The following is an 18,017-nucleotide window of genomic DNA, read 5'->3' as shown; positions in this document are numbered from 1 at the left end:
GCCAAAGACTGAGAGCAATGGTAAATGGTGTCACTTTTAAGGAGTTCCCAACTTATCAACAGGGAAATGATTGCATCTCTGATGGTCGCTTTTATGAAGATGGTGAATAAGAAAAAGAGGAAGCACTGGACAATTTTCTATACATGAATCATGATAATTGAAAATCGTTGGCTGTTGACAGAACGCAGCCTGTCCAATCCATCTATACTAGTGATTTCTTCGCTCATTCTGGTAACCACTCCGGTTATGATGTCTACAACAGTCTGGACAATCCAAGAGACATAGTTCGACCTACTACTCTCGAAATATTGCATTCGTCTATAGCCCATGTCTCAGCGATAAGTGAGGCATTGATTAGTAGTCTGAAAGATATTGAAAATTACGCAAGTGCAAGGTTAGACATCATACCCAAATGAGCAGTAGTCTCTAATTCTAAAAAGGCAGCTAACATCATGGTCTCTTATGCACATTCTTAGACCACTGCTAATTTTGCTAAAATATTGGCAGGATATGAACTCAGAGAAGTATATATCAATTACAAAGATAGACATTTCTGCAGCTGGGATCCATGGGTCTTATACAAGTACAAGTTTTAACCACAGTAGTTTGAATTGGACACTGGAGATGAAAGTACTGTATGTGCTGATTGTGCTGATATTCTTGCGAAAAGAGGTTTCCCAATTGCACATGAAATATTTGGTCCTTGATTCTGGCGTAAATTGAAATAGAACAGTCCCATCGTCATTTAAGACGTATGTCATAAGATGGTTTCATTGGCACTGATATTGATTAATGGATTCCTGAGTGTCGAAGGAGTATAACAGTAGATACAACGATGGGCGTCGTCTAATGAACTTGAGGTGTGACTACCTTGGCATTGTTGTATATTCGTAGTCGTATCGCATCTTGGTCCTTTACTTAACCCGGCTTGACGTGGATACAAGTTGTATCTCCAAAGTTGATGGACTTCAGAGTCACAAAATTCTTGATGGACTGAATTATGACCACAACTGTTGATATAATGAAGGCAAAGAGTATGTCTAAGACTCTCCCAACATAAATTCTGAAACCAAGCTCATAGAACAGCTGAGGAGTAGAAAATCTATTGACTGATGAATATTATACCCTCCTGTTAGAGACATTCAGCTTATTGTTTTGATATTGCAGGACTGCAGTGATATCCATTGTTCATCAAACGTGTGAGCCAAAGCAGCATGGCTTGAGGACAAAATACAGAGCACAATACAGGGCTCACAAACATTGAATCTCATGGTGACGTACCTGAAGGTTTTTGAAGGTAGCAACCCACCAGAGTTATCTAAGCATACCATATCTGGTGATTTGTAGTTACGCATCTGAAATTTTACTAAATAGATGGGTCCTGGTAACCAGAGACGGGTCTAAGAAGCGATCTTCATCTAATTTCTAGGCCCATATGGGAGATTCCAACTCAAAGGTAGTCAGGTCATCTGCTCTTACTGTCGTTATACAGAAAGTATATAAAGAATGTCACGCAAGATCAACTTCAAACCAAGCTGAATAAAGTGGTATGACAGTGCCAATAATAGGAAGGCAGCGTACACGTTGGGTAATCAACACCTTGAAATAATGCCAATCCACCATCCATATACTCCACCACGTTCACTACAGCGTATATCATTGAAAGACCGTTGTGGCTTTGGTGGAAAGTGCTCATGTTGAGGTTCCCCCAACGGACCTCGTTTCCCGTATCTTTGCAATTTTTCTCCTGTGCTGAGCCGCAGGGTGAAAAGTTCCGTGAACGGTCATTCGAACAATTATTTGAACGGTCATTTGGGCCTATATAATCTGGTGATTATTTCAATATTAGCTCCTCTTTGTCTATTAGATGAATAAGTGGAAGTTGATAAAGATGTCGTTGCAGTATACTAAAGAGAGACAAGCTGAACTCATTAAGAACTACGAAACGGTTCTTTCCACGGTTAACAAAGCTGCGTCTGAAGTTTCACACCATGTAGACCTCATCGCAGTGTCAAAATTGAAACCAGCGAGCGATATCAAGGCTCTGTATGACCATGGAGTGCGCCATTTTGGTGAGAACTATGGTCAAGAGCTTATTGCAAAAGCTCAAGAACTGCCAAAGGATATCAAGTGGCATTTCATTGGTGGGTTGCAGACAAATAAGTGTAAAGACCTCACCAAGAACGTTGAGAACTTGTTCGCAGTGCAGACCGTTGATTCCTTAAAGAAGGCTAAGAAGATCAACGACACAAGAGAAGGTGCTGTGGTTAACATCTTCTTACAGATTAACACATCTGGCGAAGATCAAAAGTCCGGATTATCCCCTGATGATGATGAAATTGAGCAAATCGTTGAGTACGCTAAGGATGCCGAAAAGATCAACCTTTTGGGACTCATGACAATTGGTTCATTTACACGATCACACTCTGAGGGAGACAATCCCGACTTCACAGCATTGGAACAATTGAAAGAGAAATTGGACTCTAAATATGGTGTTGATTTGAAGTTATCTATGGGAATGTCTTCTGATTACGTCCAAGCAATTAAGCAGGGAACCTCATACGTTAGGGTTGGAACTGCAATCTTTGGTGAGAGACCACCAAAGGTATAAACTACACATATGGCATGATGTGATACATTCATATAAATATATAATATAACATAATCTCTTCAATACGTGTCTATACGTTCTTCAAAAAATCAACTATGTAATCACTCACCAATGGTGCCAATCCTTGTTTCGTTACTCTAACGTTAAGCTCAAAACAGTCCTCCATGAGCTTCACCTTGACAAGAGTTCCAAATTTCTCCTGTGTTGTATTCAAGATACCACTCGAGAATATGAAACTTCCTTGATCCACAAGTGCAAATCCAATCTTGTTTAAGAATCTTTCAATCCAATCCCTTTCAACGTTCTTCATGTCTATAATTGTTGAAGCTTCATCGACAACATCCATTGTTTTCCAATGCTTCAACCAAACAGGCAATGCCAATTCACTTGGATGGATAAACTTTGTTAAAAAGATTGGTAACTTCAAACGTAATCCGTTAAATCCTCCACCAGAACTAAATTGGATCTTCAAGGTGGGAATCTGTTTGGAGCTTAGGAATGGTGAACGCAATGAGACTTGGATGGTGCATGAGCCTCTATCTCCAATTTTAATAACACTGTTCGGTATCTCAACAATGTTCACGACTAACGGTGGGTCGACGGTTTGATAGTCCACAATGCTCATCAAGAATAAGTTTAAAGACGTTTGTGATGACTTGTTCAGAATAGAGAAGTGATATAGGCATGTAGATCTATCTTGACCTTGAGGTTTGATCCTCAGTATGATCTTTACAAGTGAGTTCTCGAAGAAAACACCTTGTTGGTACTCAAATAGTCTATAATAACCCTGTTGCCAATTTGGAGTCAGTGGTATTTCTTTCTTCTGCTCTGGTTGTTGTTGTTGCTGATGTGGCAGCAGTGTCTGTTGAGTGAGGTTCCTTGATTTTGGCAATTGACCCGGGGCACCAAATCTTTGCAATAATGGGTTTTCACCTGTAGTGAAAGCTGGCATTTCGTCTAACAGCATGTCAAATAATAGTTGTCCTTGTGGGTTGCCTAATTGTTGGATCAAATTCAAAAATTCAAAAGCACGTTGTTGCAGTTCTGAGTTTATCGAATTGACCTCCATACTTAACACCTTGATTAACTTGGATTTTATCCGCTTATTAGCAATATCAATCTTGTAAAGTTTGAGTAAGGATAACAACAACATACCCCTTGTATGGTTGGAAACGTAAAAATATAACTTGGCCAAAAGATCAAATTGGTAATCCTGTGAAATCGTAGCTGTTATCTTATAGCCATATTCTGCTAATATGATACATGCAATTTTTATCAGTGTCTCTGAAAACGCTTGGGATTTGTTGCCAATGTACTCCTTGACAATGACATTCGTTGCATAAACGTGCAACTCTTCGTTGTTGATGATGATCTGTACAGTTCTTTGCCATATAGATTCATTAAAATTCACCCCATTGGTTGATAGCAGTCTAAACATGGTGTTGATAAACCATTTAGAATCTGTAGCAAATCTCTCGGCAAGGATTGATATCTTGTTTGCAGCTTCTTGTTTTAACACAGTGTCCAAAGAGTTTGAAACTTTGAAGAGTTGAACTGTGACAAATTCCAAATTTGCAGAATCTGTTAATGCATAAATCAATTCCAGTGTCTTCTTACGGATTGAGATATCCTGATGGGATTGTAATATCTCAAACAATTTTGGTAAGTATTTCTGTGAGGATTGTAAGTTATTCAATGATGATAGTGAAATCAAAGAATTCAAAGCCAAATATCTAGTGTTCAAATCTCGTGAATTCAACAACGTTATAATAGTATCAAACGAAGACTTAACAGCTTCCTTTGAAGGGTCCAGTTGAATTGCCAATGCAATGATGGCAAACAATACACAATTAGCAGTGATTCTCTCCTGTGCATCACGATGCGTTGAGCTAAACGCGCCTAATTGATGAATTGTCGTCGAGACGCATTCTCTCAGTATTCTTAAAGAATGGACGTCAATGTTGTAATTGGGCAAGATCTTGTTCAACAACTTTGTCAGTTTGACGATCAGCCAAGGTGAAGCGATTCCGTTAAAGATATATCTCTTTGAAACTTTATGCGATTCGCACACGAGTAAGTTCAACTTTGTTGCGAATGTTGGGATCAGCTGTTGAACCTGCTCCAAATCGTAATGCGTTATTGTATCTATCAAAGGCAATAGTGCAAGAGACAACCCCAAATCAGGCTCATCTGCCAGCGCCAAAATCCTTGGGATCCAAGGCTTGTGATTGGACAGGATTGTTGGGTCCAACTGGCACAGTTTGAACATCGTCAGCGCAGATTTCTTCTTCAACAATGGCGGTGAAGTTGCCGATCTAAGGATTTGGAAAACGTCCTCAACCAGCGGGAGATGAGACTCATCTGTACAATTCCCAATGTAGTTCAATGCTAGTACGTTCGACTCCTGGTCATGGCTCTGTAGGTCCTGCTGTACACATCTAGCAATTATGTCCTTCTCCTGTTGCAGATTCAACAGAGAGATGGTTAAGTAGCCGACGGACTTCTCAGAGTACACCTTCGAGCTCAGAAGCTTCTCAACCTGTGACTGCGCCGTCGAGCTCACATCAAATAGCGAGCTGTTGCAACTGGAGGTCAGATAAATGTAAATCAGCTTGAGAATGTACTTCTTTCTCTGGTATCCGGATATCCCATTGGAGCTGTTGAACTGTTTTTGAACGTTTACAATCTCCAGGTTGATCCTTTTCCGTTGGTCCTCCTTCGAAGACTTTGATCGTAAGTCAGAAATAAACTGTTGCAATCCCTTTATGTTTCCCATAGCTGTCTACTGTGCTTATAGCATCAACCGCCGTGGTGGTTGTGTGAACCGCTGTGTTTAATGTTTACACCTTTCCAGTGAGGAAACGATCCGAGAGAGAGAGAGAGAAACCCCATACGCTGGGCGGAGCGCGCACACTAAGGCCAACCCAGTGCACGCAGGCCCGAGCCCGCTGCGCTTTCCCACTAGGCTCAACCCCTCGGTCCGTTCAAGAAAAGGAGAAAGAGGAAGGGAAAAAATGGAAGCTGGTAAGTAAACTTCAACCGACCGCACACAACGTTCAACACCAATTAACAAATAGACAACGATGGTTAGTTGACAGACCGAGGAAATCAGCATATGGAACCAAGCTACTAACAGCTAATCAGAGTGGTGGACACTTCCCTTCCCCAAAGGTATGTTTTTCTTCTGTACTACGCCAGCTGTATCCCCCTTCCATACTAACAAAGATTGTAAACAGCACGTCTGGGCACCAACAGGTTCGTCGATTTAGCGGTATATCTGTATTCGGTACATACTAACACGTTTGTTTCTCAAGGTGGTTGGTGGTTCACTCCAAAGAACTACAAGTCGAATGTGCTTCTCATTGGCAGCAGCGCTGCGCTCTTCTCCCTTGTTGTTTTCCAGCTGTGTCGTGGTATTGAACATAACCCAAAGGAGGAATATCCAGAACAAGTCATAGACAGATGGAACAAGGCCGCTGCCAGCGGGTTGAAATGATTCTACTCCTGGCTTATTTAACACAGCTCTGAGCTCGCCCTATTTATTCTCTTCTTATTTATTCTACGTCAATACTTGACTCCACTGTGTAAGCCCATAGCCCGCAGAACAATGCGCTCCGCTGCTCTACAACGACAACCCTACAACAAAGTCAAAAAGAACTGTCATGTAATGTAATATAGAATATAAGTGTTACTTCCTCGGCAATTAGAAAGCACCAGATCTCTTCAATTGGACAAAGGAAGCAATGAATGGAACAGCAGCGGCAATACCAAAGAAGCCAAAGTGGATCACGGCGTATGGGATCTTTCTGTTGTGCACCTTGAATGGGATGTTCTCATAGACACCCTCCTTGAAGTGAACAGCAGATTTGGAGGAGGATGAGAAAGCTCTCTTGGAGGTTTGAACGAGTTGTCTGGCGAACATTTTCAATATGGTTGTTTCTACTGAGCAGAAGCGTCCTCAAGAGAAGTTGAAGAGAACAGGAAGAGTTGGGCCTGTTAAAAACTTCACCAGCGGCGTGTAGTGTGATTCTGTGGAAGATTGCCCCATCGGGGATGTCGCACTACACAACGCCCATTACCCTACTGACCATTCGCGCCGACTCTCATTGGTCCACGGCGCATTGTTGTTGTGTGTTTTTTTTTCGCTCCCTCGCTCTCTGCGCGTTGTGGATTTTTATGGCGCCAGTTTTTTTTTCTCTGCCTAATTATTGGCTCTGTGCTGCTTTGGGGGGACAAGTTAAAAAAAAAACTTGACCCACTACCGTTTACTGCTGAACTGCAACGAGACCGTTAACAAAACAACGTATTTTAACAATGCCAATTGCTCCAATCACTGGTACCCTTAAGAAGAAGATTGCTGTTGATATCTCCATTGGTTTGACCCTTGGATTCGGATTTGCCTCCTACTGGTGGTGGGGATTCCACAAGACCAAAGTTGCAAAGAGAGAGGCCTACTACGCTTCCCTTGCAAACAACGCTGAGGAATAAATTAGCGGAGCAGCCAAAGATATTCATATTGCCATGAACGAAACAAAAAGAACACCACACGAGCACACAGACATATAAAGAATAGTTTCTCTTCTTTTCCACAGACGGGTTTTTCCAAATGGCGTTGTATGTATATGTTGAGATGTATATGCTTCAATATAACGTATAAGATCTTGGTCATTTGGGGTATTTATTTAACAACGGGTCATGTTTTGTAGTTCTCTCGGGGGGCACTGGGACTCCCTGGGAGTCCCAGGGAGCTCTTTGTAGCCCTTTGTAGCCCGTGTGAAGCATTTTGGTAGCGTGAAGCGTTTTCCTGACCTCTTTCCGTACAGCTGTACCGCTTTTGAAGCACTTTGTATGTGCGAAATTTGTACGGGTGTCTCTACTTCACCGTACTTCACGCCACAAGCACTGTGGTCGCAACATGGATCTGCTGGATATCATTGGGTCGCAGAGCAAACACTTTATCATTGAGAGGTCGCTGTCGTCCCCCTTGAACTATCTCATTCCCTTCTCAAAGTTCAAGAGGGAGGCAAATATAGAGTCGGTGCACTGGTTTGAAGACTCTGTTGACTTTGAAGATGATCGACTGCCGATAACTATTCTAATCCATTCTGGCCTGGATAACGTCCCAAAGTTGAAGATATGGATACAACGTCTCTCTGGAAGACAGATCGACCTTGTGATAACTGATGACTACTCGAGAAGCTTCCAATGGAACCTCCAACAACAGGGACTAATCGGTGATATCAACACCGTGACGAGTTGGAAGCTGTCCATTCAGACTCCACTCTGTGATAACCTGAGACTGATCCACTTACAGCTGGCTGAATTCAACAGTCTGTACCAGTACAAGACACCGAACTTGGCGTCGAAATTGGTGGATCTGTTGAATCAGGAGCTCAGTACACAGAATTTGTACATTACAAAGATCTTTGCAAAGGGGTTGAATTCGAATAAGTTTGTCCAGCACTTGAAACAAAGAATGGAGAGCAATCTACAAAATATGGATCAGCTGTCTAAGTCAAAGGAATTGAAGATTAAGAACGGGTTGTTTGAACAGTTGGATTCAGGATTACAGTGTGACCTCATGGTTTTTGAAAGAAACCTGGACTTTTTAAGCGTGCTGTTAAACCAGTTGAACTATATGGGAATCATAGACGAATCCCTTGGAATCGATATAAACAACGTCAAGCTGGACGAGGAATTGGTCTATTTCAACGAAAGTCCGATATTCGACAAGATTCAACAAATGAATTTTGGGCTGGCGTGTGATTTCTTGAACGAACAGGCAAAGTCCTTACAGTCGCAATACGATGAATTGGTGAAGAAGACCAAGACTGACATCTCCAAAAATATCGTCTCGCAGCTGAAAGATTTGGAAGATGCAAAGAACAACGTGGCACTACACACAAGGATCAGCGAATTTGTACTGCAAAAGTTGGATATCAAGAACAGTGCCAACTTCAACACCCTGCTGGAATTCCAACAGGACCTCATAACACAATCGCTGAGCTACTCAAATTCGATCTCCACAATCCAAGAATGGATATATGCTTTTGACTACGATGCGGTGACCGTACTTCGACTAATTGGTATCATATCTATAACTTTTAACGGGTTACGTGAATCCGACTACAACAAGTTGACAAATGACATTGTTGAGCAGTACGGAATCAAATACTGGTCCATTTTGCAGAAGCTGATAAAGATTGGTATAATCACGATAAGAGGCGATCCTTCAATCATCAAAAATTACTCACAATTGTCCAATTCACTACAACTTGTACAACAGGACGACTCTGAGGGAGACATATCTTACCGTGGCTACACTCCCTTGGTCACACAAGTTATCAGGAAAACGTTAAACGACGACAAAAGATCCAACTGGGATGACGTGGATCTATCTGCAATCATTGGTAAATCCACAGAGGAATCTCTCATAAATGAATCGAAACAAGGAGGTGCATCGTTGCAAGTTGAAGGTTCAACGGTTATAGTTGTCATGATTGGTGGCTTGACGTACGCGGAACTCGCAAGCCTGACACACTTGGCCAAGAACTCTAAGAGACAGTTCCTGGTGATCACTGATGGAGTAATCAACACCTCCAAGGTCATTAACCACTGAATTCAGCATGGTTTCCACAGGTATAACCCAGTAATTGATGGAGTAATTTCAAGTGTGCAGTCGTGGCCCTACACGATGAGCTTCTGGTGTATGAAAATTTTATGTAGATTCTCACATCAACAACTCAGCATTCAACACGGTCACTAGGAAAAACAGAGCTGGCGGGATGCGTAACCTGATCTGTATCAATAGAGGTATTGTATCCACTGAGTCGAAGACTGCTCCCGACTTACCTCTGGGTACAGCGGGTTTTGATCCTATCAATAACGACTCGATTACCGTGGTTCTCGGACCAGGAGAGTTCAACGTCTATGAGGTCCAACAGCTCTCCAAGCAAGGTGATGTTGTGACACTCACGAGCTTCCCACACGATTCCAAAATCATCAGTTTTGCTCATTTCAGTGATGTGAACACATTGGTATTTGTTATGGCCAATGGTGATCTGATTACATCTGTATATTCGTCCGATAATGAGCATGAACCAGTTGTTGAAAGAGTTGGCCAGATATACTGTGATATCAGGGACGCTAGATGGAGTCCTGATGAGGAGACACTAGTTCTGTCCACTGTTGAAAACACCGTGATTGTGTTTAACCGAGACTTTGAGTGCCTGACGGATGTTCAGCTCAAGCCGGAAGACGCGCAGTTGTCAAATCATGTTGACGTGGGCTGGGGAAGTAAAGAGACGCAGTTTAGAGGTGCCGGTGCAAGAGAACAGGAGAGAAACCTGATTAAGAACCTGGACCTGGAGAGAGATATGAATAAGAGGGATCCAACAATGCCTCTGTATGTCGACAAGGGTACTCTGTCACCATTTGATACCCGTGGCTCCACAATATCATGGAGAAAAGATTGTGAATACTTTGCCGTCTCGACTATTGATGTCATCAATGAAGTTGAGAGAAGGATGGTTAGAGTATTCACCAAAGAAGGTGTGTTGGAAAATGTGTCAGAACCTGTTGATTTCCAAGAGAACCAACTCGCGTGGGGTAACCTCATTGCATCGATCCAGAGAAAGAACTATGGGAATGAAGAAGATTCGCTAGATTTGATATTCTTTGAAAGAAATGGTCTTCGCCATGGTGAGTTTGATACTCGCTTGCCACTGGATGCACCAGTCGACTCTATTGCATGGAATTCAAACAACGAAGTATTGGCAATCTTATCAAATAACAAAGTCCAAATTTGGACTACAAAGAACTACCATTGGTACTTGAAACAAGAGGTCAGTTCACAAACCAACATTAAGTCCATCCACTGGCATCCTGAAAACCCACTGACTCTACTTATGGCTAAAGATAATGGTTTTGAGATCTTGAACTTTGCTTACAAGACAACAACTGGTCCTTGTATTATGCCATTAGATATCGGTATGAATTTGGTGGTTGATGGTGCCACTGTGAACATAACACCTTTATCATTGGCAAATGTCCCACCGCCTATGGCATACAGAGAATTGGAGGTGGATGAAGCTGTGATTGATGTTGCCGTGTCGAGGTCAAATGAGAATTACGCTGTCTTGACAAGCACGGAAGTCGTTATCGCCACCAGCGACATCGATGCACTGCGTTTGGGAGACCAGCCAGAGATTGTGTCTAGTTTGAAGAAGAAAGAGTTCTTCAACGATGCTGATACATTCAGACAGATCAACTTCATCAACGATGATACCGTGGCAGTGCTGAGTGATGATGAGATTGGTGTTTCCAAGATCACTCTCATCGATGTCTCTACAACAGAACCATTCGTTAAAGATATCATTGACACACATTCAAAGGTCATATTGACAAAACCAGTTTCCAATTGGGATATGCTCTCATATGTTGCCATTGATGGTTCTGTATACGTATTGAACATGTCATTAGATAATCTCGAAGATGCAGAATATACTCCAACTCTTGTGAGTAAGTTCCCACAACTCTGTTCTGATTATGAAGTCACAACTATACATACCAGTGAGGTTGAAGATGAATACGAAGGATACTCTGAATGGAGAGAAGAAAAGCCATCTTCTAACGTTGTGGCCTTTGGACTTACCTCCAGTGGTAAACTCTTTGCCAACAATGTTCAATTGACAAGCTCTGCAACCTCGTTCAAGCTTACCGAAAGCCATCTTATTATCACCACGGCTCAACATACTTTAAGATTTGTCCATCTGAACACTTTGGTCTTTAAGCCACTCGTTGAATCCACGGATGTTGTTCATGATGAAAGAATTCGTTCCATTGAGAGAGGTTCTTTATTGGTCAACGTTATCCCATCTAAATCTGCTGTTGTATTACAGGCACCAAGAGGAAATCTAGAAACTGTCAATCCAAGAATAATGATTCTAAGTGGTGTGAGGGCAGATATCAAGGCTAAGGCCTACAGATCTGCATTCACTACATGTCGTACGCATAGAATTGATCTCGATATCTTGCACGATTATGATCCAGAGCTGTTCTTTTCTAACGTTGAACTGTTTATTAAGCAAGTTGAAAGAATCGATTATCTGGATTTATTTGTCTCCTGTTTACATGAGGAGGATGTCACGAAGACGAAATATGTGGAGACCAATTCAGATGAAGAGCTTGATGAACGTGTTAAGCACCAACAGCAACAAGGACAGCAACAGCAGGGTAAAATATCAAATAAGTCAAACTGGATTGATCCAAGCGACTCCAAGATCAACAAGATCTGCGAAGCCATTATTGAAGTTCTGCTGAAACCAGACTATAAAGACGAGTACCTTCAAACCATCATCACTGCTTACGCGTGTGAGAAACCAGCAAATTTGGAGGCTGCACTGAACCTGATTCATTCAATTGACAACATTGAGAAAGCTGAAAAGTGTGTTGTTCATTTGTGTTTCCTTCAGGATGTGAACCTGTTGTATAAAGTAGCACTGGGGATCTACGACATCAAGTTAGCGTTGGCCATAGCACAACAATCTCAGATGGATCCTAAGGAGTACTTGCCATTTTTGCAAAATTTGTTTGATCAGACAGAGCTCCGTCGTAGGTTCCTTATCGACACATATCTAAAGAAGTATGAAAAGGCAATTGGTCATCTTGCTGAGATTCACAAATATGAAGATCTGACGGAAGAATTCAAGGACTACGTTGTCGAACACGAGTTGTATAAAACCGGGTTGTCCATTTTCAAGTATGAAACTGATAAGCAGAACGTTATCCTATCTCTTTATGCAAAGAATTTATCATCAAAGCAGGAATACGTCGAAGCTGGTCTCACATATGAGCTTCTTGGTGATCTTGCAGATGCTCTAGAGTGCTACATCAATGGTCAAAAATGGAAAGAAGCTTTAACCATTACTGAAAATCCGGAATACAAAGATCAGTTAGAAGAGACTGCTGATAGGCTCATCACAGCACTTAAAGATTCACATCGCTACTCGGACGCCGCAAGGGTACAAGAACGTCTTGGAAATATTGAAGAAGCTGTATCCCTGTACTGTAAGGAGTACTTCTATGAGGATGCCATCCTGCTTTCTACTGTTAACTCCAAGACTGAGCTTATTGAAGGCGTTGTCGATCCAGGTCTTGGTGATGGATTTGGTACTATCGCCGAACTGTTGGCTGATTGTAAAGGTCAGCTTCAGTCTCAATTGAGAAGACTGAGAGAGCTCAGAGAGAAGAAGGAGCAGGACCCTTACGCATTCTATGGCCAGGTTGAAGAGTCTGATGTTGCAGATAATGTCTCTATTGCACCATCTGAAACTTCTACAAAGGATTCCTTCTTCACACGTTATACGGGTAAGACCTCTGGCACCGCAAAGACTGGTGCGTCCAGAAGAACCGTAAAGAACAAGAGAAGAGAGGAGAGAAAAAGGGCCAGAGGTAAGAAGGGAACAATATATGAGGAAGAATATCTTGTGAAATCTGTGGGGAGAATGATTGAGAGACTTGACCAGACCAAGCCGGAGGCTGTTCGTCTGATTGAAGGGCTGTTACGGAGATCTAAAAGAGAGCAGGCATACCAGATACAGAAGAACTTTGTCGATCTGCTCAACGAGCTGAAGGAGAACATTGTTGAGATCTACAACATTAGTGAAAAGGATCGTGAAAGAATTGATGAAAATGGCGAAGTCTACTACGTTCCAGAGATCCCTGTTCCAACAATCACAGACTTCCCAAAGAAGCACGTATTGGACTATTGAACCAATCCATAGACACATCTCAAGAGCATTGTCTTAATCGAATAGACCCCCCTCTGTGTAGTACCCTTTCCTGAGTTTCTCCTCGTGTGCAAGAACAAGCTCACCAAACCCACGTATGCAATTCTTAATGCCGTCTGTAATCGCCTCCTTCTTGGCCTTGCTGAAGGCCATCGATTTCTGAGGAAGATTCTCGGACACTCCAAGGCCCGTTCCTGAATGATGTGTACCATCTTTCAGAGTAACGCGTACCGTGGTTTCAACAGCCAGAGAATGCCGCCCACAGTCGCCATCGCCGGTACTCTGGGCCCTCAACACCTTTATATCTACAACTTCTGTCGACCATCCGTCGTGTCCAAAGGACTCATTGGCGAAGCTGATGAGTTTGTTGAAGGGCACCTCAACCCTCGACACGAACTTGGGCCGTCTGTGAGCGTGTTCCCTCGTAAACGCTTCAACTTTGGCTTGTAACGTCCCGCTCTTCTTGATCGCCCACGTACTGGCAGGTCTATCGCACCAGTCTCCCTCCAGCAGGAGCTCTAGCTGCTCAACATCAGGGAACAACGTCGTGTTCCAAGGCCCTTGGTCCTCTCCGCCGCCGCCACCTTCCATATGCTCTGCCTGGCCTCAGTGCTAAACAGGAGAGAAACACGCTCGCGTCGCGCGCCTTCGAGCCTATGACAATTTCCTTCCCGCCTGAACAGATCAACCACAAAGGGAGCGTAGGAAAAACACTCCGTCGAAAATTAGAACAACACATCAACTAAGAACTCACACGGCAAAACAAACAAGGGCGCCCCCTGTGTGTTATTTGTGAAGGAGTTTAGAGCTTGAAGCGTCCCATTGTTGGTGGTTATAACACGATGGATCTCATCTCTGGCCTCATGGCGCAACAGAAGACGCAGTCTGCCGATGAGATCATTCCAATGCTCTGTGACAGGCTGGCACATGCACGCTTAGCGTCCGACAAGAGAGCCGCTATTCTCACGTTGAAAGGGTTTTCGAGACAATACCGTGAATCTGTCATTGCCAATGGTCTCAGGGCCGTGATTGCTACTATGAAGGAGTACACGATCGATACTGACATTATCAAGGCGTGTTTGGAGACCATTCTGATTCTGTTCATCAGAGGTGAAGGTGATGATGATCTTACGAGGAGTTGGATCTCTCAACAGTCTCGTAGCCAGAACGGCAAGTATCCATCGCCGTTGCTACTGAAGGAGGAGGGATACTCCATGGACCAGTTCTCCCTGTGGATTGCTGATGAAATCACACAAAGCGAGGAGAATATTGCACTCATTGTTTCCCTGTTGGAGAATACAGACTTCTACGTGAGACTGTACACGTTACAACTTCTCGAAGCTCTGATCTCCACACGCTCTGTTAAAACGAAGGAGTTGTTATTGAACTCCCCATTAGGGATTCCGTCATTGGTTCAGGTCCTGGATGACGTTCACGACCCAGTGAGAAACGAGGCTGTCTTGCTCCTCATGGCAGTTGCCAATGACAATTTTAGCATCCAGAAACTCATTGCATTCGAAAACACGTTTGATAAGTTATTCGAAATCATTCATGAAGAGGGTGACATTAGAGGAAGTATAGTCGTCCAGGATTGTCTTACTCTGTTGGCCAACTTGTTGAAGTATAACGTTTCGAACCAGAAACTGTTCCTGGAGACGAATTGTCTTCCAAAACTGTCCTATCTAATTGCAGAACCTCTAGGAGAAGAGCATATTGTTTGGAATGATCAAAGACTGCAAAACGTTGAGATCACCCTCGATATAGTCAAACTTCTTGTCACTAATGGTAACGAATCCACCAAGGCAAATCAGAACCTTCTGCACGATGCTGATATCTTCCTCAATGTTTTACGTCTGTCGTTTTCCTTGAACACTCCGAACTCTCTAAGACCTCATGCTCTGTTAACTGTGGCTGACTTGATATCTCAGAACAACGACATCCAGCACAGCTTCAGTCACATCGATGTTCCATACATCGATCCTACGCAGCCTAAACAGCTGCAAGTTTACAAAAACAGTGTTTCCGTTATCACCTCCTTACTCAATTGGTGTCTATTGTTGAACTCGGTGCATGTTTTTGATATTCGTGTTTCTGCTGCCTATTTATTGCGTGCGTATTTTGACGGTAACGATGAGGGCATGAGCAGTTTTCTGGATGATCAGATCGCCTACTTTCATGGTGAAGTTGATATGGTTGAAGAACCCGATACAATTGTTGGAAATGATACTGAAAGTCGTGATGATCAAGAAACCCAATTTAATGGATCCACTGATCCTTCTGCTGAAAACGGTACATCAGAACCTAGTACTCCAACAGTTGATCCAAGAGATGTTCCAATTGCTAACATATTCCATGCACTTCTGGAGTATGACCCTGATATCAAGCTTAATCCTTACAAGACTTGGTTTTCAGCTTGTACTCTGATTTACCTTATGAAGGATAATGAAGAAGTGAAAACCACTGTTAGACAATTAACCTCAGGTGATGCAGAGTCTGGCGAAGAAGTACTATCAGCTATCCAAGCCATGTTCGGGAATTTACTTGCTAATGTTCACGCTCAAGATCCACGAATTGCCATTTCTTATTTGATGATCTTGATTGTGATGCTATATGAAGACTCTGCTGCTGTTGATGACTTCCTCTCTGATATATCCAACCTAAAGTCTCTTTTGCAGTTCTTATCGCAACCAGATGCTGAGAGTCCTATAGTTCAAGGTTTGGCGACTGTTCTTGTTGGAATTGCATACGAGTTTTCTAGCAAAAACTCGCCAATTCCAAGAGTGGATCTTCATTCACTCATCATTAAAATTGTCGGCAAGGACAACTATGCCTTCAAGATTTTGCAACTTAAAGAAGCTCCATTATTCTATACCTTCACTGAGGAGGATATCTTTCATCCATCCAAAGATGAAACTGGTTTGCCTAGTGTATTTCTAGAATCGACTGTTGTTTGGTTGATCAAAGAACATTTTTACCGAATCAAGAATACCTTAAACCGTGATCCAAATATTGAATCCAATGGTCGCTTGTCCTATGAGAAATACGAATTGTTACAAGATGAGCACCATGAGCTTCAATCCACCTACCAAAGCGTACTGCAAGAGTCCAAAAAAGTCAAGCACGATAGTGAGCAGCAACTGAAGAAACTATCCACTGACCTTGGTGATGTTTCACACGACCTCGATGTTCGCACTGAGGAGCTCACTGTGTTGAAGTCCAGATATTCTGATCTAGAATCTAAATTCACGCATACATCAAAGGACCTAGCAGAATTACAGAAACAGCATGGAGAATTGACAAAAGGCTTCGAAGAGAAATCAAAAGATGTTGATTCTTTCGCAGAGCAAGTGTTGCAAAAAGACAACAGAATTTCCAAGTTGGAATCCGAACTTGAGATGCTGAAGTCGCAAAAGAATAAAGCTGAGGATGGTATCAATAAAATGAGTCGTGAGCTATTCCAATTGTCAAAAGAAAAGGAGGATCTGGAAAAGAAAGTCAAGCAACTTGAGAAGGAGTCTCAAAAATCAATAAAGCAGCAGGAAAAACTAGACCAATCACTCAAACAAAAGAATGAGGAACTCAACTCCTATAAATCAAAATTGGATGCTGCTTAAAAAAGTATTGAGACCCTAAATGCGTCAAAGGCTGCTCTCGAGAAGGCTCTGTTAGATGAAAAGTCAACTAATGGCAATAATAAAGCGTTGATTAGTCAAATGACCGAGAAATTGAGATCCATCGCTACTACATGTAATGAATTGACCTCGTCTAAAGCTATGCTCGAGGAACAATTTGAACAATCAAAACAAAACTTCTCGAAGCAATTGGAAGAGTACAGAGCAAAACAATTGGAGTTAGAGACATCTCAAAGTGATTTGGTTGCCTTTACAGAAGAGTTAGAGAAGGAAAAGAATGAGCTGAGTAAGTCAGTTTCCTCACTCACTTCTCAAAAGGATTCCGAAATTGCTAATCTTCAAGATGAAATCAAGAAGGAAAAAGAGATCATTCATGACGTTAAATCTCAACTAGAAAAATCCAATGCGCAGTGCAAGGAGCATGAAGATCTGATTAGTTCTTTGAGATCATCGATAGATTCTATGAAAGAAGAAGCCCATGAATTGAGTAAAAAGCACTCTTCAGAGCTGGAAATGATAAACTCCAAACATGATGACAAGGTTAAGTTTCTCCAGAAAACCATTGAGGAGAAGTCCTCCGAAAAAGATGAAGTAATATCATCTTTTCAGAATCAACTGGATGAACTTGGTAATGAAAAGACTGCCATTGAACAAGAGCTGACTAAGTGCAAGTCTGAGGTTTCTGATAAAGCAAAATCTCTGAAATCTCAGTCCTTGGAACTTGAAAAACTAAAATGTGAAATCCAAGGTTTAGTGGATGAAGTGAGTGAACTGAACAAGGCGAAGGAACTCGCTGACAATGATCTAAAGGTGTCGTCTAAAGAGTCTGAGGAGCGTCTTGCTGAATTTCAGAAAACTATTGACGATCTCTTGAAAACAAAAATTGACCTTGAGACGGAGCTCGATGATATAGCTGCCGAGTTCGAAGCTAAAGAGGCAGATTTCAAGAAGCAAATATTGCAGTTGACCGAAACCGTGTCTTCA

The 18,017-nt window shown here is 42.3% G+C and overlaps 9 protein-coding genes across 9 annotated transcripts; 6 read left to right on the top strand and 3 right to left on the bottom strand.

The window, feature by feature from the left end:
• The first annotated feature begins 1,576 nt into the window (after positions 1-1,576).
• Positions 1,577-2,696, top strand: CYBJADRAFT_167721 (pyridoxal phosphate homeostasis protein). Its single transcript, XM_020215047.1, has one exon. It carries the CDS (start codon positions 1,892-1,894, stop codon positions 2,609-2,611), a length of 720 nt encoding a protein of 239 aa, XP_020070749.1. The 5' UTR covers positions 1,577-1,891; the 3' UTR covers positions 2,612-2,696.
• APL3 (Apl3p) lies at positions 2,617-5,581 on the bottom strand. Its single transcript, XM_020215046.1, has one exon. It carries the CDS (start codon positions 5,385-5,387, stop codon positions 2,682-2,684), a length of 2,706 nt encoding a protein of 901 aa, XP_020070748.1. The 5' UTR covers positions 5,388-5,581; the 3' UTR covers positions 2,617-2,681.
• A 77-nt stretch (positions 5,582-5,658) lies between these two features.
• Positions 5,659-6,558, top strand: CYBJADRAFT_184750 (uncharacterized protein). The gene is made up of 4 exons (XM_020217145.1): positions 5,659-5,697; positions 5,756-5,782; positions 5,848-5,866; positions 5,926-6,558. Exons 1-4 carry the CDS (start codon positions 5,695-5,697, stop codon positions 6,105-6,107), a joined length of 231 nt encoding a protein of 76 aa, XP_020070746.1. The 5' UTR covers positions 5,659-5,694; the 3' UTR covers positions 6,108-6,558.
• COX8 (cytochrome c oxidase subunit VIII) lies at positions 6,315-6,479 on the bottom strand (the record flags this gene model as incomplete). Its single annotated transcript, XM_020212122.2, has 1 exon — positions 6,315-6,479. A coding segment is annotated over one exon (165 nt), but the record flags the coding sequence as incomplete, so codon positions are not given.
• An 80-nt stretch (positions 6,559-6,638) lies between the features above and the next one.
• Positions 6,639-7,165, top strand: CYBJADRAFT_139281 (uncharacterized protein). Its single transcript, XM_020213170.1, has one exon. It carries the CDS (start codon positions 6,665-6,667, stop codon positions 6,863-6,865), a length of 201 nt encoding a protein of 66 aa, XP_020070745.1. The 5' UTR covers positions 6,639-6,664; the 3' UTR covers positions 6,866-7,165.
• Positions 7,166-7,317: 152 nt separating this feature from the next.
• VPS33 (tethering complex ATP-binding subunit VPS33) lies at positions 7,318-9,318 on the top strand. The gene has a single exon (XM_020217993.1). The coding sequence runs from the start codon at positions 7,527-7,529 to the stop codon at positions 9,228-9,230; it is 1,704 nt and encodes a 567-aa protein (XP_020070744.1). The 5' UTR covers positions 7,318-7,526; the 3' UTR covers positions 9,231-9,318.
• A 78-nt stretch (positions 9,319-9,396) lies between these two features.
• Positions 9,397-13,383, top strand: IKI3 (Elongator subunit IKI3; the record flags this gene model as incomplete). Its single annotated transcript, XM_020213696.1, has 1 exon — positions 9,397-13,383. One exon carries the CDS (start codon positions 9,397-9,399, stop codon positions 13,381-13,383), a length of 3,987 nt encoding a protein of 1,328 aa, XP_020070743.1.
• A 33-nt stretch (positions 13,384-13,416) lies between these two features.
• On the bottom strand, positions 13,417-13,992 carry RAD59 (Rad59p; the record flags this gene model as incomplete). The annotated part of the gene is made up of 1 exon (XM_020212685.1): positions 13,417-13,992. The coding sequence occupies one exon, from the start codon at positions 13,990-13,992 to the stop codon at positions 13,417-13,419; it is 576 nt and encodes a 191-aa protein (XP_020070742.1).
• A 251-nt stretch (positions 13,993-14,243) lies between these two features.
• CYBJADRAFT_173102 (uncharacterized protein) lies at positions 14,244-17,015 on the top strand (the record flags this gene model as incomplete). The annotated part of the gene is made up of 1 exon (XM_020216424.1): positions 14,244-17,015. One exon carries the CDS (start codon positions 14,244-14,246, stop codon positions 17,013-17,015), a length of 2,772 nt encoding a protein of 923 aa, XP_020070741.1.
• Positions 17,016-18,017: the final 1,002 nt, after the last annotated feature.

Source organism: Cyberlindnera jadinii (genome assembly GCF_001661405.1).
Source record: "Cyberlindnera jadinii NRRL Y-1542 unplaced genomic scaffold CYBJAscaffold_6, whole genome shotgun sequence".
NCBI classification, from domain to species: domain Eukaryota; kingdom Fungi; phylum Ascomycota; class Saccharomycetes; order Phaffomycetales; family Wickerhamomycetaceae; genus Williopsis; species Williopsis jadinii.
This window is presented reverse-complemented; position numbering and strand designations above follow the sequence as displayed.

Bases quoted from the DNA above. Each gene is read 5' to 3' on its own strand.
- VPS33 (XM_020217993.1), top strand. From the start codon at position 7,527: ATGGATCTGCTGGATATCATTGGGTCGCAGAGCAAACACTTTATCATT.
- APL3 (XM_020215046.1), bottom strand. From the start codon at position 5,387: ATGGGAAACATAAAGGGATTGCAACAGTTTATTTCTGACTTACGATCA.
- CYBJADRAFT_167721 (XM_020215047.1), top strand. From the start codon at position 1,892: ATGTCGTTGCAGTATACTAAAGAGAGACAAGCTGAACTCATTAAGAAC.
- CYBJADRAFT_139281 (XM_020213170.1), top strand. From the start codon at position 6,665: ATGTCGCACTACACAACGCCCATTACCCTACTGACCATTCGCGCCGAC.